This window comes from Haliotis rufescens, unplaced genomic scaffold, assembly GCF_023055435.1.
Source record: "Haliotis rufescens isolate VD_foot unplaced genomic scaffold, xgHalRufe1.0.p SCAF_60, whole genome shotgun sequence".
In the NCBI taxonomy this organism is placed as follows: Eukaryota; Metazoa; Mollusca; class Gastropoda; order Lepetellida; family Haliotidae; genus Haliotis; species Haliotis rufescens.
Window position 1 is genome coordinate 2,741,837 of NW_025964335.1, and position 24,564 is coordinate 2,766,400.

The following is a 24,564-nucleotide window of genomic DNA, read 5'->3' on the forward strand; positions in this document are numbered from 1 at the left end:
GATCGTCTCAGCAGGATTCGCTGTGCAGAGTTGCGTCCCCTGGACACGCCAGAAACCTATGATTGTGGGTTCGAATCCCGGTTCGCCCCGATTATGTTTCTAGGTTTGTCAGCACCATACCCGTGCTCGTGGGTTTCACCGAAGTGGTAAACGTCTTAGACCTGCATCACTTCGGGCTTTCCTCCCACATTAAGCTGACACGCCGTGATATAACTGGAATACTGTTAAAAGCGGCGTTAAACCCAACTCACTCACTCTAAGCAAGATCTCGAGACGACTAAACTTGACGTGTAAACGTGGCTTAATCTGCTGTCAAAGAATGCAAATTAGGTACGACACAGCGATTTCGTAGAAATGTCACAGTGTCATTTCTGTAAAACCTGATTTTCTTCCTTGTATTCCCTTGCCATTACAACGTGGGATATGTGAGACTAGAAGGTTGTGTTTGTAAATCTGACACAAATGCTCAGACACACTGTCTAACATTTCTGTGCCAAGTTTTCTAAATTATCTGCCGTTGAAGGGCAGTTTCTCCTCTGATATGATGTCGTTGTTTGTAAACATGGTAGAGGAACCAAATGCTTTCATCCGTTGCAGCATTTACGTTATTTTTATAACACAATATGTAACTTTTCAGGTGTTTTCAGATCCACCAAGCTGCCAACGGAAGACCCTGTTCACTGTAGCAGCATACTGCGGCGACTGACACTGCCATCAGCATGGATAGCAAAGCGTCTAACCCTGGGCCGAGTGCAGCTGAAGAGAAGGGTGTCCCAGGTATACAGTCTGGTCCAGCTCAGGGGGTGAGTTACGTACGATATACGTCCATTCAGTTCCACAATAACGGTGTCTAGAAAAAATCCAGTTTTTTTCTCCGCATCAATGTGAACTTTTCACTTTCGATGAAGTTATTGCATCCCTAATTAGCGTTAATAGAAGAGCTACAGATTACACCAGCAGAGCTGTACGATGTAGACAAATGTCAAACCATTTATAGTTCCGCGAATGGATACATGATTATGCTTGCTTTGTTTGTTTGTTGTTTAATACCACAGCAATATGCAAGGGTTATATTCCGGCAGCCTGAAATAACCGAGTATGTACGTATACCCGAGAAACCAGTAACTGATATTGTGTGACCCCACGTCTTACATGTAGGATAACACGCCATTAACCAAGTCAACGAGCATGACCAAACGATCCCAAAAGACGACTCGGACGTTTAGGTTGGTGTGTGCCCATCTCATCCTACCGGGTACCCTGTTCAGACAGATGTAGTATGTCCCATTTCAAGTATGAATTCGTGAGTGGACTGTCGTATGGGATTTAAGTAACCTATATCGTATATTGTTCATATATTGACCGACCGCCTCAAAAACCGTTAAAAAGAGTGTACGTGTTGCGGCGCTCGGCATGAAGGGGATTGAACAAGGACTGGTCGGTTCTGAGTCAGTATATTATGTCTGAGTGGGTATCCATGTTGAGGTACGGGATGGTATTCCAGTGGGCTTACAGTATAAACCTGCCTCAGTCCGGACTAGTACACGTAGCCACACATACACACACGTGCATGCACATCGCTACAAAAGTTAAATACTCTTGAACGCGACGTTAAATCACAAGGTAAGATTAAAATGGATATATACACTGCATCAGCTAATAATAAAAGCATATCAAGGGATCCAGAATGAAAATTCGAATTAATTTATATTTGTTACTGCTGCTAAAAAGAAAGTATGCTGTTATTGGAGTATTTTCGAAGGAATTCGAAATCATAGTATTTCCGTCTGTTGTTTTTTTCCTTGAGCAAGGGTCTGTTGACGCTCTTTGCAGTCTACGTAGAAAATAGCCTTAGCTTGGACCAGGAGGCCATAAATCCAGATCGTTGATAATAGTTGATAATGATGTTAATAGTTCTTTTAGCCAACTCAATATCCGTAAAGCATAGGGCCCTGGTAATATTAGTCTGGTTTTGTTTTGAAAGAGTGCAGTGGTATTGTTAAAACAATTTTCGAAATTTATGTTGACAATCATTGAATCGCTCTTCTTTGGAAAACATCAAATGTCATACCCATTCAAAAGCAAAACAAATCCATCTGCCCTTAATGAGTGAGTACAGTTTTACGCCGCTTTTAGCTATATTCCAGCAATGTCACAGCGGGGGTCACCAGAAATGGTCTTTACACAATGTACCCATGTGGGGAATGGAACCCGGGTCTTCGGCGTGACGAGCGAACGCTTTAACCACTAAGCTACCCCATCGCCCCTCCATCTGTCCATAATGATTGTCGTCATGTTGCCTTGACTTCGCTTGCGATGAAATGCCTTGAATGTGTAAGGAAACAAAATATCAATTGAAGAAGTCGATCACATTTTAGACGACCTTCAGTGTGCTTACAGGGGCGGTCGGGTAGCCTAGTGGTTAAAGCGTTCGCTCGTCACACCGAAGACCCGGGTTCGATTCCCGACATGAGTACAATGTGTGAAGCCCATTTCTGGTGTCCCCCGCCGTGATATTGCTGGAATATTGCTAAAAGCGGCGTAAATTATACTCACTCACTCTTTTGCTTACAGACCAGGACTAGATGTGGAAAACTCGCATCAGTCCCTCTTGCACAATATCGATACCTACCTAGAAAAGTGTAACTCATATGTCAGAATATTGTTTGTAGATGTTCATCTGCTTTAAATACCACCAAATATTAGCGTTAACTGGAACATTAGTGAGTGGGTGAATTTCTTTAATGACAACAGACCAGATTGTTGGTTTAAAACGGACACGTTCATTCACAGTAATAACCTCTACTGGGGCTCCACAGGGCTGTGTTCTTTCACCAGTTTTATTTACTCTGTATACAACTGATTGTTTTAGTACTTCCTTCTGTATGACGCAATATATATATATATATATATATATATATATATATATACATATTTGTGACGTCAAAACGGCGTAACGGTATAACTGTACTCTTGAAAGTCACATGCGTGAAACCGGTTGAGTAAATTATACAGCTCATCTTTGGACTTTTGTATTCTCTCTCTCTCTCTCTCTCTCTCTCTCTCTCTCTCTCTCTCTCTCTCTCTGTATATATATATATATTTATGTATTTAAATGGGCGGGAAAAAGTCCATAAAATCCCATAAGACAGTCCGCTCACGATATATATATAATGGGTAGGTTTCTCGGCAGGATAAAGCCAACGGAAAAACGATATCCGTTGGAGTCATATGCGGATAGAGGTGCAAATATCAAATATCAAGTAGGGACTACTTTCAGTGTAGACAACATGGCGTCGCTCTTGTCATTCGACGTTCGAGTCAGAATGAACCATTGGGAATCTGGAGAAACTACTGGGATAATTGCTATCATTATCAAAAGAATAGTCTAATATACTGAAAATCAGAGTCTATCTGTGATGTAGATTAGGTATTTTACAAGCTTTGCCAACTTACAGCAGGAAGAAATAATAACACTCGCATGTGTGTCATGTTTTTACGACACTCAGGATTCTTGTATTTCCCTCCTCTCGCTCGGGAAATACAATTCTGACACTCGTCTCTTGGAATCAGTATGGCACACATGCCCGTTTAATAATCTCTATATCTTATCTTATTTTAGTATCTACTGCAGGTTGACATATCCTCTCAATCTTGATCATCCGTGGGCTTACTGTTGATTGAATAGTGTGTATTTCATTTGTTCAATAGAAACTGACCCTGCGTCTGGTAGTGGCGATATGTGGAGCCGCTATGGGATCACTGCAGTTTGGCTACAACACTGGAGTCATCAACGCCCCTGAAGCTGTAGGTAAACCTTCGCACCCTGCACATGACGTAAACTCGACATGACGTAGCCTGCACATGCCGTACCGTGGGCATAAAGTACCCTTCACATTATGTACACTGCACATGACGTGTTCTGCACATGACGTAGCCTGCATATGACGTAACCTGCACATGACGTAATCTGCACGTGACGTATTCTGTACATTACGTAATCTGCACATGATGCAACCCGCACATGACGTAACCTTCACATGACGTAACCTGCACATGATGTACCCTTCACATGATGTACCCTGCACATGACGTAGCCTGCACATGACGTACCCTGCACATGACGTACCCTTCACATGACGTAACCTGCACATGACGTAGCCTGCACATGACGTAACCTTCACATGACGTAACCTGCACATGCCGTACCATTGGCATGAAGTACCATGCACATAACATACCCTTCACATGATGTACCCTTCACATGATGTACCCTGCACATGACGTAGCCTGCACATGACGTACCCTGCACATGACGTACCCTTCACATGACGTAACCTGCACATGCCGTACCATTGGCATGAAGTACCCTGAACATAACATTCTCTTCACATGTTGTACCCTGCACATGACGTGTTCTGCACATGACGTAACCTGCACGTGACGTAGCCTGCACATGACGTGTTATGTACATGACGTAACCTGCACATGACGTAACCTGCACATAACATACCCTTCACATGACGTACCCTGCACATGACGTACCTTTCACACGACGTCACCTGGACATGACGTAACCTACACATGCCGTATCACGGGCATGAAATACCCTGAACATAACATACCCTTGACATGACGTGTTCTGCACATGACGCACCCTGCACATGAAGTAACCTGCACGTGACGTACCCTGTTAATGACGTACCATACACATGACGTACTCATTCTGGGACTCTTAGGACGCAAAATCGTTCCAAACTTAATAAAAAGTTTCTTCAGGTTTTTTCGTGCATATGTCACGATGGAAATATTACATCGGTTATGCCTTGAATAATAGTGAAAGCACTCGCAGTTGCAGAACCGGGTAACACAGATAGTCCGCAGCATGTAGGTCTCACCTAATTATCAGCTGATTTGCTTATCCTTGTCCACCTGTTTGGCAGCATAAGCACCTTGTAAAACCTGTTTGTTTTTTATTTTTTTATTTAGAGGATCAAGGAGTTCATGAACGCCACAGTCATGTCACGTGACGGTCAAGAGATGGACGTGGACACTCAGACCAACCTGTTCGCCGTCCTGGTGGCAGCCTTTGCCATCGGCGGCGCCGTCGGGGGTCTGTTGGCGGGTCTGTGGGCAGATTACTTTGGCAGGTGAGTTTACGGAATTGTTTTCTCTGAATATTATTCCCCGTGCACATGATACCTCGTGCACATTGCCTGCTCTGTACTCGATATTCCCCGTACATGACGTGTACTTGGCGTACCGTGTAGATGACTTATCAAGCTCAATACGTACGTATATCCCGTACATGACGTACATTGCACAAGCTGTACCTTATAGATTACGTATCAAACCCATGACGTACCTTGTCCATGACGCACCATGCACATGTCATCCTGTGTATGACCTGATCTAAAAGTGGCATACTTTTTATTCAATATACACTCGACATGACGAACTCTGCGCATGGATTACCTACCATACAATAATCCCTATACATGGCGCACCCTCCCAATGACCCATTCACATGGCCTGTTTATGACGTAATCTGTACATGACATACATTGCGCATGACGTACTCTGTATATGACGTCCCCTTCACATAACTTGTATATGACGTAACATGTTCATGACATACTTTGCGCATGACGTACTATGTACAGTACGTTCCCTTCATATGACCTGTTTATGACGTAATATGTATGAGACACATTGCACATGACGTACTCTGTAATATGTACATGACATGCCCTACACATGACGTACTCTGTAGACGGCGCACAGTGATGATGACGTACAATGTATATGACATCAACTGACCATGACGTTTCATGCACATTGCATACACTTGATGACGTACTCTTTGTACGCAGCACTGTGTAGCGTCTTGAGTGCTTTACAAATACACACCTTCGACACACACCTCCACCCCTGATAATTTTACTGAAATGGTTCTGAATTCTGACTTTCAGGAAGAATGGCTCTTTGATTAACGCCGTCATAGGCATTGGCGCTGCGGCTCTGTTGTACTTCAGCCGAATGACGGCGTCCTATGAGATGATCATTGTCGGGAGGCTGGTGGTGGGATTCAACTGTGGTATGTATGAATCCATGACAACATCAGCTATCAATACAATTCTATATAAACCTCCAGTGACATCACTCCATTGTCCTGTCAATGTATCACATATGAAGACCCATGCTTGCCGCAAAAGGCAACTATGCTTGTCGTAAGAGGCGACTAGCGGGATCGGGTGGTCAGGCTCGCTGACTTGGTTGATGCATGTCATCGAATCCAAATTGCGTAGATCGATGCTTATGATTTTAATCACTGGATTATCTGGTCCAGATTCGATTATTTAGAGACCGCCGTCATAATCAGTGCGGCGTTCACAAAACAAATGCTTTTAGGCTTTTAGTTTCAACAGAATCAGTAAATGCACTATCGTGTCACTCGACTTTTCGTCCATCGATCACATGCTTGCCTGCTTTGTTTACCGGCTGACGTCAGACACACCATACTTAACTTTTATGCAAATTGTCTGCTAGCAGTAGGTCTCGACATGGTTATCCTTTCGAGAACCCCTGGAGTAATCACTGTTTTTTCAGCTATTCATTCATATTTCATGAATACAGCTACAGCTATTTTGCTCTTAACGCCAAATGGTGTGTGTTTCGGCGGATAATCAAGACTGGTTTTTTTCTTGCAATGGCGTTTATATTCGACTGTAGCACATAATCTACGACGCATTCTCTTTTATCAGGTCTCTACACGGCTCTTGCGCCCATCTACCTCAGCGAGATTGCCTCAGTCAACATCCGGGGAGCTCTAGGTGTCTTGCATCAGCTTTTTGTCGTTTCCGGCTTACTTATCTCGCAGATTCTCGGCTTTCCCGAGATATTCGGAAACAACCAGTCCTGGCATGTTCTTTTAGGTGAGTTTTACCATGTAAACTATTATCATGACCCTGATGAATAACAAATACCACGTGGAGCGTCCATCAGTTTTTGACTTCGTATTTTTTAACAATGCATGCACGCAAATAAACGTTGCCAAGGGTTGAAACAAATGTTTCCCTGGCCTTTGATTGGCTAACTAGGCAGTTTCCATACGAATGTTTCCGGACTCTTGTTTCCTGATTGGCTGATAATAGAATGGGCGGGGCTTGTGTTGCATTGTTGCGCTGTAACTGATTTCGTATTATTATCCACAGTTTTTTTTGTCCATGGTTAGATAAGCTGTCCGTGAAATTATTATTGTTGACGTATTTATTTATTACAATAGACATCACTATATTTTTCGCCTATGGAGTTATAAGCGTAAACATCGGTGAGCGCACTTTGCGTAAATCCTCAAAAGATTGAAAGTTAATTATTTTTTAAATGAACCGGTGCAAAATTACGGTTTTGTTTTGATGGAAAATACATACTTATGATATAGTCGGATTCGTAGCAGAGATCATTATTGTTATGGAATGGGTATTGTTTGTTTGTTGTTTAACGCCGCACTATTCCAGCCATATTCCAGCTACATGACGGCGGTCTGTAAAATAATCGAGTCTAGACCAAACAATCCAGTGATTGACATCATGTGCATCGACCCACACAATTAGGATACGATGACATGCATCAACCAAGTCAGCGAGCCTGACCTCCCGATCCCGTTAGTCGCCTCTTACGACAAGCATAGTAGCCTTTTATAGCAAGAATGCGTTGCTGAAGACCTATTCCATCTCGGATCTTAACGGGTCGTAGATTCCATGAAGGACATTCTATAGAAGATTAGGGATGACTGCCGGAGCAGTTAACACAGGCGGGAGGTTTGTCAGTGTATGCTGTCTTCACATTCTCCACCACATCGATTGTGATGAGTAGCTGTCAGGATCAAAAATACTTCAACAAAACCATGTCGTATTTCCAAACTCATTGTCATCGATCTGTTGATTTCAGAATTTCGTACATTTGTTTGATTGTCTTTCTTAATGGACTTTGTTAACCACGTAATCCGTCAAAATACTTCCTCGTATGTTCTCGGTTAAATTAAACAATTAAGGGTAATGTGAATTGACTTCTACCAGGCTTGACGGCACTCCCTTGTGTTTTACAACTGGTTGTGATGCCTTTCTGCCCGGAGACCCCCCGATATCTGCTGATAACACAGGGCAGAGAACTGGACGCACGGAAAGGTTTGTGACATAGCAACACTCCATAGTCAACTATGAATCTAGTCAGTTCGAATTAAAAAGGCTACACTGCGTACACGAATAATTTTGTAAGCAATGATTGTATGTTATGTTGTTTGTATGTTGCTTTACGCCGCACTCATCAATATTCCAGCTATATGACGGCGGTCTGTAAATAATCAAGTCTGGACCAGACAATCCAGTGATTAATATCATGAGCATCGATCCACGCAATTTGGATCGATGACATGCATCAACCATGTCAGCGAGCCTGACCACCCGATCCCGTTAGTCGCCTAAGCATAGTCAACTTTTACGGCAAGCATGGGTTGCTGAAGACCTATTCTACCCTGGAATCTTCACGGGTCGAATCTTTACAGTGCTAGCCCACTGACCTTTACAGTGCTAGCTCACTGATATACCATGCCGCAGATACCATGACCCAAAGCCGACCAGGTTTATTCTCCAGAATGCCGAGCTTCAGTCAGGTAACAACATGTACCATCTTTTAACGTCTTTCGGTATGACGTGGTCGGGGATCGAACCACTGACCTTCGTAAGATGCTCTATCCACAAGACCACGGGGCACCGTTCCACAAAGCGACTTCCTTAAGTCAGCGTTAAAGTATTGGAATTAGGATCACCTTAGCGCTGAGATGGCTTTGTGGAACTGGGCCGTGATCTTTGGTAAAATCTTGTTATGGACGACTGTTAAGAACATACTTACAATGTTAGAATTATTTTTGTTGTTAATGAACCGATGTTTCTTCACAAAGTACTGGAGTCGCTACGTGGCGGCGGAGACGTGGGTGGGGAAATCGCGGAGATGAAGAAGGAAGCCGAACAAGCCATGGGTGACGCTAAGGTGTGCACTGATCACAAGAATGGCAAAGTTTGCTTCTTTGTTTGTTTGTTGTTTAACGCCGCACTCAGCAATATTCCAGCTATATGACGGCGGTCTGTAAATAATCGAGTCTGGACCAGACAATCCAGTGATTGACATCATGAGCATCGATCCATGCAATTGGGATACGAACACATGCATCAACCAAGTCAGCGAGCCTGACAATCCGATCCCGTTAGTTGCCTCCTACGACAAGCATAGTCGCCTTTTACTGCAAGCATCGCTTGCTGGACCAGATCTTCACGGGTCGAATGGCAAAGTAAAATATATCTTCAAGTAACATGAAGCTATGGGACGAAAGACAAAAAGAGAACTGGCCTATGGATTTCAACTTCATTTGGTACTCGTAGTGCTACATGTATGATGCACGTATGGTGTTCAAGCACGACGAGGCAAAATTTCATTGCAATATTTATAACAAGAAACCATTTTCACGACCATCATGTTTCTACTCCAGATTAGCGCCATCATGTTTGTTCAGGAGCGGTCTCTGCGCATGCCCCTCATCATCAGTATCGTCATGCATCTCTCTCAGCAACTCTCGGGCATAAATGTGGTAAGTCGTGTGTCGTTGGTTGCTGGTGTGTTGTTTAACGCCGCAATTAAGCCATGTTCAAGCTACAGTAAACTACGTTTATAACGAACACGCTTATAACGAACTGGCGTATATAACGAACTTTGTTTTGGTCCAAGCCATTTGCTGTATATATGGTGTATATATGTTTATAACGAACTACGGTTACAACGAGCTAAAATTAGTGGTCCATTTGAGTTCGTAATAACCGTTGTTTACTGTATCTGAGATTGAGATACAGTGACACGGAAGCCACCGAGCCTGACCACCCGATTCATTTAGTCGTTCTCTTCAGACAAGCTAGGGTTGTTGGGGACCATATGCTTATTCAGAATCCTCACGGCTTTGTTTTTTGTCATTTCACTCGCAATTCGTGACATATGTATACTTCAGACTCCCATACTGTTTATGACTGCTTTAATTGAAAGATGCATTTGAGAATATAAAACAAATTTCATCACAAGTGTCAATTATAAGATCTAAAGCACAGTGGATTGAAAAGGGTAAGAAGCCGAATTCGTTCTTATAAGGACTTGAATCTTGAAATATCTTCAATAAATTCTTTACAATTCGTAACGCATGTATACTTAGGACTCCCGTACTATGACTGCCTTTCTTCATCAAGTTAACGACCATTAACTTCAATATATTTTTTGCGTTTATGGATGTACCTAAAGTTTGCTGAGTCAATTCCTTTCAAATAAATACGTCAAAAATAATAATATCTTCTGTTTATTGAATAATGAACACACAAAAGACTAGTTTTCAAACTCGAAAACATTAATATTGATGAAAAAGGTAATATGATTGCGATTGAACTAACCCTAGACAAGTATAAATTAGCAATAATAAAATCTGTGGCCCAAATAACGAGCCGTAATTCTATGAAGAATTTGATTCAATAGTTAGATCTTTGGAGAGTGTCCTCCTGGTTCGTGTTGACTGGGACGTTAGTCAGGACTTTAGTTTGGACACATATAATTACATACAATCCAACAACGAGAGAGCGAGAAAACAGCTCAACTATATCAAAATAACGATGAAACGTCTGACCATTTTTCTATCGATGACCAGTTATTTTTCGAAACCGTATTATTGATAAGAAGAGAAACCATATTCAAAATTCCATGACGTTGACGAGAAGAAACTTGAAAAGAAAGAAAAGATAAAATCGGTAAACCGAACTGACAAAGAAGTTTAATGAGATAAGGCAGAAGATGAAATAGAAAAGAGTAAGCTAATAGTGGAAATAAAATTAATTGAAAGATGCATTTGAGAATATAAAACAAATTACAACACAAGTGTCAATTAAAAGATCTGAAGCACAGTGGATTGAAAAGGGTGAGAAGCCGAATTCGTTCTTATAAAGACATGAATCTTTAAATTTCTTCAATAAATTCTTTACACGAATCAAAGTTTCAAATGGAGATCTACTTGACAAACAGGTGGACATGCAGAACGATGTCAGTTACTTCTGTCATAAGCTATATGGTAACAGGACGCTTCTAATGTTGACTCACTATTACAGTTGGTTGGTTGGTTTGTTGTTTTACGCCGCACTCAGCAATATTCCAGCTATATAACGGCGGTCTGTAAATAATCGAGTCTGGACCAGACAATCCAGTGATTGATACATGAGCATCGATCCACGCGTACGCAACTGGGATCGATGACATGCATTAACCAAGTCAGCGAGCCTGACCACCCGATCCCGTTAGTCGCCTTTTACGACAAGCATAGTCGCCTTTTACGGCAAGCATGGGTTGCTGAAGACCTAATCTACACCGGAATCTTCAGGGGTCCACTATAACAAAATTAAGATGTTGTGATGAACTGTAGATGCTTCAGAATATTATCTACAGGCTATTCTGCATGTGTTAACTCCCCCCAACTAGAATTAAAGACATAATACAGTCTAAGAAAATTGCAATGATAAAGAGGTAGGACCAGCATTTATCTATGAATCTACATTGTAGATTTCGCTGCAATGAAATTGAATCACAATGCCGTGCAGACCATTGTGACATAATTGTTACCATGACGTCACAATCAAATGACATCACTAATGACTCTGCCACTGAGGCTGTTAGCAGTACATAGACACCGCGTATTACTGTCGACAAGCTGAAAAATATGGAAGAAAGATGTTGGATGATAAAAAAATCTCACACTCGTGTCCTTTGGAATGGCAAGCCTCGGGTTTTTTCCACTTTTATCAACTCGTGTTGGTATATTTGATATCAAAAGACACGAGGGTTAGATTCTCTTTGTATCTGAAGTGATGGATTTGTTAAGAGTATGTTACTTGAACCTTTTACATTTGGACGAAACTCATTAAGAACGGGAGGACGTCAGGGATGAGTTGAAAATAAGTTTTAGATCAAGAATAGTTTTACTTATATAACGACAAACATGCACGTGTGTGTGTGTATTACTTGTTTTGCTTGTTTGTGAACTGATCTCCAGCTCGTTTCTCGCCTACAAGCTATACTGCACGTTTTCCATTACAGATCTTCTACTACTCGGGGAACCTGTTCAAGGGGGCAGGACTAGATGAATCCACAGCCACTCACGCCACGAGCGGGGTGGGAGCTATCATGGTTGCCATGACACTCGTGACGATTCCACTCATGGACAGGGTTGGTCGACGGAGTCTGCATCTGATTGGTCTCGGCGGAATGATCGTGTCTAGCATATTGATAACAGTATGCCTCTCGCTTTTGGTGAGTAAGACAGATTACAGCATAACGAGATATGTTTTGTCTGCTGTATTACGCCACAGTTCACAGCAGTTCACAGCCTGGACCAGACAAACCAGTGATTGATATTCTGCGCAACGGTCCACACCTAAATTGGACAGAGTGAGTGAGTTAATATCTAACGTCGCATCGGCATTATTTCAGCCAAATAGCGACGAGTACAAGTTTCGTTGTGTTCATTGAAATTCCTGCATTCTCATTAGTTTAATTGGCCAGGTGTTATTACATTCATTTCCCAAATGTTTAATGTGCTGTCACCCTTCTCAATCTTTCCGTAAGATGAACTCACACGACAAACAAATCCTAAATACCCCAGTGGCCAGCAGTAGTGAAATATTATAGACAGAAAAGTAGCAGTAACTCACAATGTGGCAAAAGTTGACAGACGTCAGAAACAGCAGCCAACAGAAAATAGCCATGCAATGTATGGATTTCTGTTCGACTAGTTACAATGGTTACCATGGACACGTCATAAAAAAGACCAGTTTGCCAGAAATTATTCAAGCCAAATGTTCCATTTTGTTCATTTAGCCCGATGTGGACATTCATTTGATAACGATCCGTGAAGATACGGGGTAGAATAGATCTTCAGCAACCCATGCTTGCCGTAAAAGGCGACTATGCTTGTCGTAAAAGGCAACTAACGGGATCGGGTGGTCAGGCTCGCTGACTTGGTTGATGCATGTCATCGATCCCAATTGCGTGGATCGATGCTCATGTAATTGATCACTGGATTGTCTGGTCCAGACTCGATTATTTACAGACCGCCGTCATATAGCTGGAATATTGCTGAGTGCGGCGTTAAACAACAAACCAACCAACCAATCATTTGATAACTGCACAAGGATTACATATATTGATAATTAAAGTGTGGCATACATGATCACACATGAACTTTAACTCGTTGTTTGAATAACTTTTAAAATAACCATTTCTTCGGGTCTCTGGTGTATTATAAGGCGCTTCTTTTCTTCAGGACAGAGTTGAATGGTGCAATGGCGCCAGCGTCGCAATGGCTCTCATGTTCGTCGTCTTCTTCGCATTAGGACCAGGTGAGCTCATCTTCGTTGCCCACAAGCATTTTTTTAAATTCCATTTTACTCGCGTCTTAGGACAAGCACAGATTACTCAGAATGCTCCAAACTGACCAGACCTTGTTTTGTCCAATGAATGCCGAGCGGCACTCAGGGTAACAACAAATACCACATTTTAACGTCTTTTGGTATGACCTGGTAGGATATCGAAACACTAAATTTCTTCTCACCGGGAAGACGTTCTATCCACTAGATCATGGATGCGATCTCAGGTTTAGAGAGGGTATGTGACTGAAATATGTAAGTGATAGTGCTATCCCTCTGCAGTTGAACACCGTACCGTTGCATCGAGACGACGTTGATGGTTGTGTGGCCATCGCCGTCAGTTGGTTGGTTGGTTTGTTGTTTAACGCCGCACTCAGCAATATTCCAGCTATATGACAGCGGTCTGTAAATAATCGAGTCTGGACCAGACAATCCAGCGATTGATATCATGAACATCGATCCACGCAATTGGGATCGATGACATGCATCAACCAAGTCAGCGAGCCTGACCACCCGATCCCGTTAGTCGCCTTTTACGACAAGCATAGTCACCTTTTACGGCAAGCATGGGTTGCTGAAGACCTATTCTACCCCGGAATCTCCACGGGTCTAACCAGTGATGGTCGTAGCAGGCAACCTGTGATTGTCGTAGGAGGCAACCAGTGATGGTCGTAGGAGGCAACCAGTGATGGTCGTACGAGGCAACTGGTGATGGTCGTACGAGGCAACTGGTGATGGTCGTAGGAGGCAACCAGTGATGGTCGTAGGAGGCAACCAGTGATGGTCGTAAGAGGCAACCAGTGATGGTCGTAAGAGGCAACCAGTGATGGTCGTAGGAGGCAACCAGTGATGGTCGTAAGAGGCAACCAGTGATGGTCGTAAGAGGCAACCAGTGATGGTCGTAAGAGGCAACTAGTGATGGTCGTAAAAGGCAACCAGTGATGGTCGTAGGAGGCAACCAGTGATGGTCGTAAGAGGCAACCTGTGATGGTCGTAGGAGGCAACCTGTGATGGTCGTAAGAGGCAACCAGTGATGGTCGTAAGAGGCAACCAGTGATGGTCGTAGGAGGCAACCTGTGACGGTCGTAGGAGGCAACTAGTGAAAGGTCGTAGCAGGGAATCTGTGATGGTCGTTAGAGGCAACCAGTGATGGTCGTAAAAGGCAACCTGTGACGGTCGTATGAGGCAACCAGTGAAAGGTCGTAGCAGGGAATCTGTGATGGTCGTAGGAGGCAACCTGTGATGGTCGTAAAAGGCAACCTGTGACGGTCGTATGAGGCAACCAGTGAAAGGTCGTAGCAGGGAATCTGTGATGGTCGTAGCAGGCAACCAGTGATGGTCGTATGAGGCGATGTATTGGATCGGCTTGTCGGACAGCTCGGTAGCTTAGTTGAGTTGAATGTCATCGTGCCCCGACAGCGTGGATAGTTTCCTATAATATCAATCACTGGCTTCTCTGATCACTAAATTGTCTACCCAGCGTCACAGAGCTGGACAATTGCGGCGTTAAATAACTACCAACAGACGGACAAAGCTACATGGGTGTGACATTGCAGGTTCGACGTGATAACTGAATTTATTCGCTCTTTTTTGTAGGTTCTATACCCTGGTTGATCGTGGCCGAACTGTTCTCCCAAGGGGCGAGATCGTCCGCCATCAGTGTCTCTGTCCTCGTCAACTGGGTGGCGAACTTCTGCGTTGGTTACGGCTTCCCTCACATGCAGGTATGTTGGTCACACACGCGTGTCTCTTGAAAGCAAATCTTGCCAGCAAATATGCATTTGTTCAGCCTTTGCCGAAATATAATGCCACAGTCAGCAACTTTCCAGGTGTATCAGGGGTAATGCGGACCCAAACACACCAGTCGTGGTGTTAGTAGCACTGTCGTCGTCGAGTTGCCATTCACACTCAATCAACAAAGTCCGCTCAGTCGCATTTTACACCAGTCATATGTTGTTGTGGACCTGTACCACTCCGGACAGGGGCACGCTTGGCCCAGTCGTCTAAGGCGTCGCGATTCGCTGTCCAGCTTTGCGTCCCCTGGGCACGCCAGAAACCTATGATTGTGGGTTCGAATCCCGGTTCGCCCCGATTAAGTTTCCAGGTTTGTCAGCACCATACCCGTGCTCTTGGGTTTCACCGAAGTGGTAAACGTCTGAGACCTGCGTCACTTCGGGTTTTCCTCCCACATTAAGCTGACACGCCATGATATAACTGGAATGATGTTAAAAGCGGCGTTAAACCCAACTCACTCACTCACTCTACTCCGGAACTCTCACAGTGTTGAACTTAAAGTGTGGGCGCCTAGATATATCTTTCTTACGGAGTTTTGGAGCACTTTTGTTGGTTTTGTTTAATCGAATGACCGATGTATGTAATTGTTGAAGGATCACTGTAATGGTTGTAAGTATGCAACTCCTGACATCTTGCGGGGTTTTACATAGCATTTGATACATGGAAGTCAGGATGACCAGATCCGTGAAGATTCAGGGGTAGAATAGGTCTTCAGCAACGCATGCTTGCCTTAAAAGGCGACTATGCTTGTCGAAAGAGGCGACTAAAGGGATCGGGTAGACAGGCTCGCTGACTTGGTTGTTTGTTTGTGTGTTGTTTAACGCCGCATTCAGCACTATTCCAGCTGTATGTCGGCGGTCTGTAAATAATCGTGTCTGGACCAGACAATTCAGTGATTGAAATCACGAGCATCGATCCACGCAATGGGGATTGATGACGTGCATGAACCAAGTCAGCGAGCCTAACTACCCGATCCCGTTAGTAGCCTTTTACGGCAAGCATGGGTTGCTGAAGACCTATTCTACCCCGGAATCTTCACGGGGCGGCTGAAAATTGTAACACTATAGGTCCCACTTGAATATTGTATTACTGAAACATCACTTACTCACTAAAATATTCCTTCTTACTGCACATGTTTGAATTGCTAACATGACAGATGAAACACCCTGAATTGGTATTTACCAGGTGAGCTACAGGTTCGTCGCAAATTTACACATAATAATCTGTCTCCCGTTTTCTTCTCCAGAAAGGACTGATGAGTTTTTCGTTCTTGCCCTTCACTGTTCTGCTCGTGCTGTTCTGGATATTCCTAGTTATGTTCCTGCCAGAAACGAAAGGCAGAACAATCGAGGAAATCTCATCAGAATGGAAACAAGACAGAATCACAGGACAAAGTTTCAGATCGGAGAGCTATTCGGTTTCTTTTAAGAAAAACACAAATGCCATTTAGTCAAAATAAATTACTCTTAAAATATATATAAACAGATTGTAGACTATTCTCTACGGATGTATGAATGTTCTTTTAGCAGCTTTGTCAGCATGCTATTCCTCAAAGCACTCCGATGTACTCTCTTTTTCTGCAGGACAGACATTTCAACCATTGGACTGTCTGAAGTTAACTCTGCACTTGTAGCGTTGACCATGTGCATACTGACAATGATAGCATTAATTGCAACAGTAAAAATAGCTATATAATACGGCCAGTGCCCTTTGAAAGGTGGTCCAAATAATGTCACCGTGATTTCGTCAATGATGGTTGGTTGGTTGTTTAACGTCGCACTCAGCAATATTCCAAATATGACGGCGGTCTGTATTAATCGAGTCTGGTCCAGACAATCCAGTGACTGACATCATGAACATCGATCTACGCAATTGGAATCGATGACATGTACCAACCAAGTCAGCCAGTCTGACCACCCGATCCGTTAGTCGCCTCTTACGACAAGCATAGCCGCCGTTTACGGCAAGCATGGGTTGCTGAAGACCTATTCTACCCTGGATCTTCACGTGTGCATACTGACAATGATAGCATTGCAACAGTAAAAATAGCTATATAGTACGACCAGTGCCCTTTAAAGGGTGGTCCAGATAATGTCACCGTGATGTCGTCAATGATGGTTGGTTGGTTGGTTGGTTTGTTGTTTAACGCCGCACTCAGGAATATTCCATCTATACTACGGCGGTCCGTAAATAATCGAGTCTGGACGAGACAATTCAGTGATTGACATCATGAGCATCGATCAACGCAATTGGGATCGATGACACGCATCAACCAAGTCAGCGAGCCTGACCACCCGATCCTATTAGTCGCCTTTTTCGACAAACATAGTCGCCTTTTACGGCAAGCACGGGTTGCTGAAGACCTATTCTACCTCGGATTTTTACGGGTCGTGAATATGTAATTAGGCTTGTTAATTTGTTGTTCCGTATTACCGATCCTCACTGCTGAAATAATGTTAATGCGACGTCACATTTTAACTCACTCACTGGTAAGCAGGGCAGACCATAGGGAATTGTCCCCTCTGGGATTCCGCATGAAAAGGGTGAAGTTTATACTTTGTAAATGTCACTTTTAAAAGTTTGTTGAAAAATGAACGGATCATGCGAGCAGCATTTAAACCAATCACATCACAGGAAATCCCTAAACTTCAAAATAGAAATTTATAGATGAATTAATTGAGCTATTGATAGATTTTGAATTCTGACTTGGATCGTTTTGTTTTTGATCCGTCATAAGCTCAATGATTTAATTTTTACTGTCGACAGGGTATGTCCCAATCTGTATATAGCTGCGATATTGCTATGGGCGGTCGGGTAGCCTAGTGGTTAAAGCGTTCGCTCGTCACGCCAAAGACCCGGGTTCGATCCCCGACATCGGTACAAAGTGGGAAGCCCGTTTCTGGTGTCCCCCGCCGTGATATTGCTCGAATATTGCTAAAACCATACTCACTCACTGCAATGTTGCTGATGCTATGAAAAAGTTTAAATCACTCAGTCTCATGACAACTTGATGTGTATATTCTATCAAGACGATTTCAAAAATACGCTCTTGCAAAAAAAAAAAAAATAATGATAATAACAAAAGATGTACTGTCCAGATGCACATGGCTCAGGAAGTAAAACTTTGTTGTGAAATAAAAATAAGAAGCATCAAGGCATGATAAAACATTTAGGTTCAGTGGACAGGTGATGTTGGAAGAAGTTCAGAAGAGTTTTAAATTCAACAAAGTAAAAGTAACATTTTTTATCTGGAAATTGATAAAACTGTTTTGGTGCTGCAGATTATTTTTGTTTGTTCGTTTGTTTATTTGTTGTTTAACGCCGCACACAGCAATATTCCAGCTATATGACGTCGGTCTGTAAATAATCGAATCTGGACAAGACAATCCAGTTATTGATATCATGAACATCGATCCACGCAATTGGGATCGATGACATGCATCAACCAAGTCAGCGACTTTAACGGCAAGTATGGGTTGCTGAAGACCTATTCTACCATATTAGTTAAAATTTGTTGAAATATAACCAGATCATTGTTGCATTGTAGGATTTTATCCACTTTTTGTACCAGCAAGATGTGTGTATGCTTCTTTGTATTGTTTTCGTAGCAACTTTCCAAAGAAGAACAGACAGAGGAATAACAGTATTTGTATGAAAGCTATCATCGCCATGGTATAATGCAGCATTTGAGGTTGGAAATCTGACATCAACTGCCCTATAGTGAGGGATATCAATGACGTTCCTGCCAAGTCAAAAAATATGAAAATGGCATACAATGTATCATTCACTGTAACATTTTCTACACACCATGCCAATAGAGCAGAAAATAACGGAGCATAGCACAGTCCGAGAAAATGGGAACCCGCCCATAAAAACTCCGAACTCATTTCTGCAGTACATACCAGAAAAACAGATGCAGCTAGAACCCCTACCAAACACGATGTGACCAAACACAGCTGCCGCACTACTAAGCTCACAAACAAGCCCCCAACACGCCCTAACAATGTGACTGCATAAAAAGATGATGTCATCAGTGCCATTGTTGTCTCTGGTAAGCTGAGACTGCTTCGGGTTCCAAAGAGCAAGAGTAAGGTCCCGTATACGAAATTTGTGGCGCCTCCCATGAATATTAAAGATATTTGGAAGCTGACAAAAATAATTTCCATCTTTCCAAAGGAATAATTGTTTTTCTGGTCTGAATCCTGCTTGGGACTGTTTTGTAGACAATAACGTAAAACAGCCAAGACAATAACTAGTAGTGTTCCAGTTGATGCAATGATCAGATATGCATAAGCTATTCTTGAGTCTGACCCTCCACATTCGATTGACGTCACGAATAAGTCTGACATGTTAGACGCGTTGCTTTGGTTGATTGTGTTGTTGAGAAAAGGGGAGATAATCAATGGTCCTAGGATGTTGCCAGCGCACATTGCTATCCCCATCAAGTGGAGGGGAATAGCACTCTCCTGGCTTAATGCACCAATCTTTGCAACTCTAGCTGCAATGATAAAACATAAGTGTCATTAAAACAATTTGTCAACTAATATATTTTGTTTTGTTTAAATTGCTTTTGTCGGTATTCATCGAAGTCAGCAATATTCCGGTTATATCACTAGGCAGACAAACCAGTGTATAATCAACGTTCCAGAGGTTAGGGTACAATGTCACACAACCAATGTTGAAACTTGACCACCTGATCATATATAGTGCTTGAGGCTAATTCTAACATTCTAACAGTGGAGTAAGATTGTTCAAACGGTCTTAACCCTCATTTTGAAGAAGATCTGGACCCTAATTACGAATTAGATAATGAGGTGAAGTGAGATTGAGCTTAGCCTCGCGTCCAAGATTATTGCACTTATGTAGCGACGTTCATGCACGAGTGCGTGTGTGTGTGTGTGTGTGTGTGTGTGTGTGTGTGTGTGTGTGTGTGTGTGTGTGTGTGGCTGCTTGTACTAGCTAGTCCGGACAGATGCCGATATATAGTGCTGGCCCACTGAGATACCATATCGCAGTTTAACATGATTACCCCACTCACACAGTATACTGACTCCGAGCCGACCAGTCCTTGTTTAAAGCCCTTAATCGAACCTCGAACCTGGTACCGTCTATCGTTTCAATCTTCGGACATTTCCCATAGTAGACGAAAGAGAGTTGAGTGCGTGATATACTTTCATTTATAATTAATAAAGTCTGAGAGAGGTAGGGCTACATGATTAATCGACATCTGTTTCGTGTTTCCGACAATTACTTTCCACCTGACATCCAACATGTATATATAATGCGATAATATTTAATGTTATGGTTAACTGAGTAGGCACAGCAAATGGTTTTACTATTCAAACGTTTAAACCATGACACAACTACTAATGCGTATTTTAGTTTTGCAAATCAATAAAGTCTCTTTTTTCGGCACAAATTTACATTTTAAACTTAACACAAACTCACTAGCCACAGATTATTTTTTACAAACTGTTGCAGGAACGTATCCTGTCTGTCTCACTGGTCGCAACTGTCGCAAATACACGGAAACACATAGATACACATGAATATTCACCAGTCGAAATATGAATATGTTATATTGTAATATTACCATTACTGCCTGCAGACTTAAGTGATTAAATTAAACGTACAAATGAAATGCTGACAGCATGTGGAACATAAACGCCTATTCTGCTTACATAAAGTACATTATGCAAACACACACACACAAGGTGTGGGGAGGGGGGATTATGTATCACTGTTTGATGCATGTATGTGGTTGTTTCATCAATGATACTATACACATACACCCCCCTTCCTCACCAACACCCAACCCCCCCCCCCCCCAACCGGTTTGAGAATTCCGCGTTAGAGGTGAGATGAAATTGGGTTTTACGTCGCGTCCAAGATTATTGCACTTATATAGGAATGTGCATGCACGTGTGTGTGTGTGTGTGTGTGTGTGTGTGTGTGTGTGTGTGCGTGCGTGTGTGTGGCTGCTTGTACTAGTCAGGACTGATGCCGATTTATAGTAGTAGCTCACTTAGATACCATGCCGCAGTTTAACATGTATATCCCACTCAGACACAGTATACTGACTCCGAGCCGACCAGTCCTTGTTTTAGCCCCTAAATGCCGAGCGCCTGACAGGGTAACAACAAGTACCATCTTTGAACGTCTTTTGGTATGACGCGGTCGGGGATCGAACCCCGAACCTTTCGCTCTCCGGGCGGACGCTCTACTACTAGACCACGGAGGCGGTAATTAGATAATGACTAAATGCAGGTATATATTGTCCAAGACATTACACAGTTACAATACTGTCTTCCACAACTACTCACCACTGTTTACAACTCCACTGGTCAGTCCTAAGCCAGAACTTGCAGCTGCAGCCGCCCAGAATGAGGAACAGAGGGGTATTACCAACACGAGGCAACTGCTGACAAGGACACACAACACCATCAGTGTATACACATTGAACACTGCATGTACCGGCACGTACAGCACGCTGCCTGCTGTCTTGAAGCCAGCGTACACAGGAAACAGGGTGCTGATGGTCTGAACACTCACGGAGTACAGGCACTGAAGGTCCTGTAGACTTGGTCCAAAGCTGCTGTCAATGAGTCCCTGGAAGAAAGACATTCTTGCCGTAAAAGGCGACTATGCATGTAGGGGAATGGTCTAATTGGTTGGTTGGTTTGTTGTTTAACGCCGCATTAGACCATTCAACCCGTGAAGATTCCGGGGTAGAATAGGTCTTCAGCAACCCATTCTTGACGTAAAAGGTGACTTTGCTTGTCGTAATAGGCGACTAACGGGATCGGGTGGTCAGGCTCACTGACTTGGTTGATACATGTCATCGATCCCAATTGCGTGGCTCGATGTTCATGATATCAATCACAGGATTGTCTAGTCCAGACTCGATTACCTACAGACCGCCGTCATATAGCTGGGATATTGCTGAGTGTGGCGTTAAACAACAAACAAACAACATTGATGGTCCAGAAGTAATCCCAGCGTCCCACTTCACACATGTCACCCAAAACAGCTGACACAGCTGAAGCCTTAAGTTGATATATACTCAAGGCTTCAGCTGTGTCAGCTGTTGTTGGGTGACATGTTGATATATACTCAAGTGAGTCATGAATGCAAAATTGTATTTAAAAACGAATTTGTCATATTTGGGCATAACAATGTTATTTACACAGTTTAAAACATGAGCTATAGGCCACCAGTGACCAAAGCTAGGCCAACTGGCTGGGGATCATGGAGTGAGTGAGTGAGTTTGGTTTTACGCCGCTTTTAGCCATATTCCAACAATATCACGGCGGGGGACACCAGAAGTAGGATTCACACATTGTACCCATGTCGGGAATCGAACCCGGGTCTTCGGCGTGACGAGCGAACGCTTTAACCACCAGGCTACCCGACCGCCCCTGGGGATCATGGAGACTTACGGTACTTCAGCTTCCTGAATGATACCTCAGCAGGATTTACATCATCACCTCAGCCAATGGGGGTTGTGCACAATACTAGTCAATATTAAAAAATACTCAGCAACGAGTTGGCTTAAATCACTGGTTGATGACAGTTACATCGATTATGATAGGAACTGCACGTCATACACACATAATTTAACGGTATTTTAACTTCCTGGACAGAGGCTTCGATAATCTTTGTTGATAAAAGCATTCTACCAAATTTAGAAACATGAAGTTCACATGTATTATGCAGACCAACTGTAACTGAGAATTTGTCGACTAAGAAAGATCATGTTCTGTCCAAAGATGAACAGATGGTCCCCCTAAGCTAATACAAAACATCAACGCCGAAGAACAACTAGTCTCCGAAACAGTGGCACAAGAGGCTAAAGGGGAGAAACTTGAATGACAGCATCCCTGTAAATCTGTGATACATCAAGTTTTTGTGAAAAGGGTAATCATGTTCTCCGCGACCGCCACTCACTCAATTTGTGTTTCAGAAGGTGAGATGTCATGCTATGGGGACTGCGAGCCATCATTCCTCCTGGAATATTGCTGAGTGCGGCGTTAAACAACAAATAAACAAACACACATATCCAGTTCCCATTTATGATGGCATCTAGAACAGTTGGTTTGGTTTCTTAGTTTGTTCTTCAACGCCGCACTCAGCAATATTCCAGCCATATGACGGCGGTCTGTAAAAAATCGAGTCTGGACCAGACCATGAGCATCGATCCACGCAATTGGGATCGATGACATGCATCAACCAAGTCAGCGAGCCTGACCACCCGATCCCGTTAGTCGCCTCTTACGACAAGCATAGTCACCTTTTACGGCAAGCATGGGTTGCTGAAGACCTATTGTATCTAGAACGGGTTTTAAGACATGCTTACCCCTTACGCGAACACCTGGTGCGATCGCCGATTTTCCGCTATTTTACCTTTTACCACCAAAGGAATCGTTTTGGGCTCTCTCGACTGGTTACTCTATGACTTTGACGTTTTCTTTATAGTATATCCATATCCGATGGAACCATGATCAAAGGGTGTGGCGTAGGACAACAAACAAACATGATCAAAGGCGACTGCATTGCTTACTTACATCAAGACCGGACAAGGCAAGCAACAAAGCAAGCTCCAGGTATGGACAGATCGCCGTGTTAAGTTCATGGGCCATCTTAGCGGGGATGAGATATGTGGATGAACAACTTCTTTATAACAATTAGGAGCGACATACTCGTGCGCATTTCTCAAGGAATGCTGCTTTCATGCATTTCTCAAGGAATCACAGACCCGTGAGGATCCGGGGTAGAATAGGTCTTCAGCAACCCATGCTTGCCATAAAAGGCGACTATGCTTGTCGTAAAAGGCGACTAACGTTAAACAACAAGCAAACAAGATCAAAGCATGCGGCGTTAAACAACAAAGAAACAAGATCAAAGGCGACTGCACTGCTTACTTACATCAAGGCCGGACACGGCAAGCAACAAAGCAAGCTCCAGGTAGGGACATTGTGCAGTGTTAAGCTCCTGGTTGTCTGATGGGTTGCCCATGGTAGATGCACAGTGCTGTGATAGTAACAGGCTGTTATTGATTACCAGGCGGGACAACTACCGAGGATTTGCAATGCATTTATACCAGGGGGCGGTGACATGAGGTGTCATTTTCTGACCAGATGCAGGAGGGGTGACATATGGTGACTACTGTTTGTGTTTTAGGGAGAGTCGAAACTTCTCGAACCATATTATGTGTATTCAGGTATAACCCACAGATATTATATATAGTTCACTTGAAATAATGGATGACTAA

At 43.1% G+C, this 24,564-nt stretch overlaps 2 protein-coding genes across 3 annotated transcripts; one reads left to right on the forward strand and one right to left on the reverse strand.

Annotated features, from left to right (window-relative positions):
* Positions 1–338: 338 nt before the first annotated feature.
* LOC125375876 (glucose transporter type 1-like) lies at positions 339–16,769 on the forward strand. 2 transcript variants are annotated; one of them, XM_048386797.1, is made up of 13 exons: positions 339–438; positions 648–803; positions 3,712–3,807; positions 4,990–5,150; positions 5,973–6,097; positions 6,765–6,935; positions 8,079–8,186; positions 8,960–9,048; positions 9,545–9,643; positions 12,172–12,384; positions 13,397–13,472; positions 15,096–15,223; positions 16,540–16,769. In XM_048386797.1, exons 2-13 carry the CDS (start codon positions 720–722, stop codon positions 16,741–16,743), a joined length of 1,554 nt encoding a protein of 517 aa, XP_048242754.1. In that variant the 5' UTR covers positions 339–438; positions 648–719; the 3' UTR covers positions 16,744–16,769. The 2 variants fall into 2 exon arrangements, with proteins under 2 accessions (XP_048242754.1, XP_048242755.1); XM_048386798.1 differs by having other exon boundaries at positions 340–438; positions 638–803.
* A 1,945-nt stretch (positions 16,770–18,714) lies between these two features.
* Positions 18,715–24,336, reverse strand: LOC125375871. The gene is made up of 3 exons (XM_048386785.1): positions 24,219–24,336; positions 21,617–21,902; positions 18,715–19,791 (listed from the first exon to the last, which is right to left on the reverse strand). The coding sequence occupies exons 1-3, from the start codon at positions 24,306–24,308 to the stop codon at positions 18,845–18,847; spliced, it is 1,323 nt and encodes a 440-aa protein (XP_048242742.1). The 5' UTR covers positions 24,309–24,336; the 3' UTR covers positions 18,715–18,844.
* Positions 24,337–24,564: the final 228 nt, after the last annotated feature.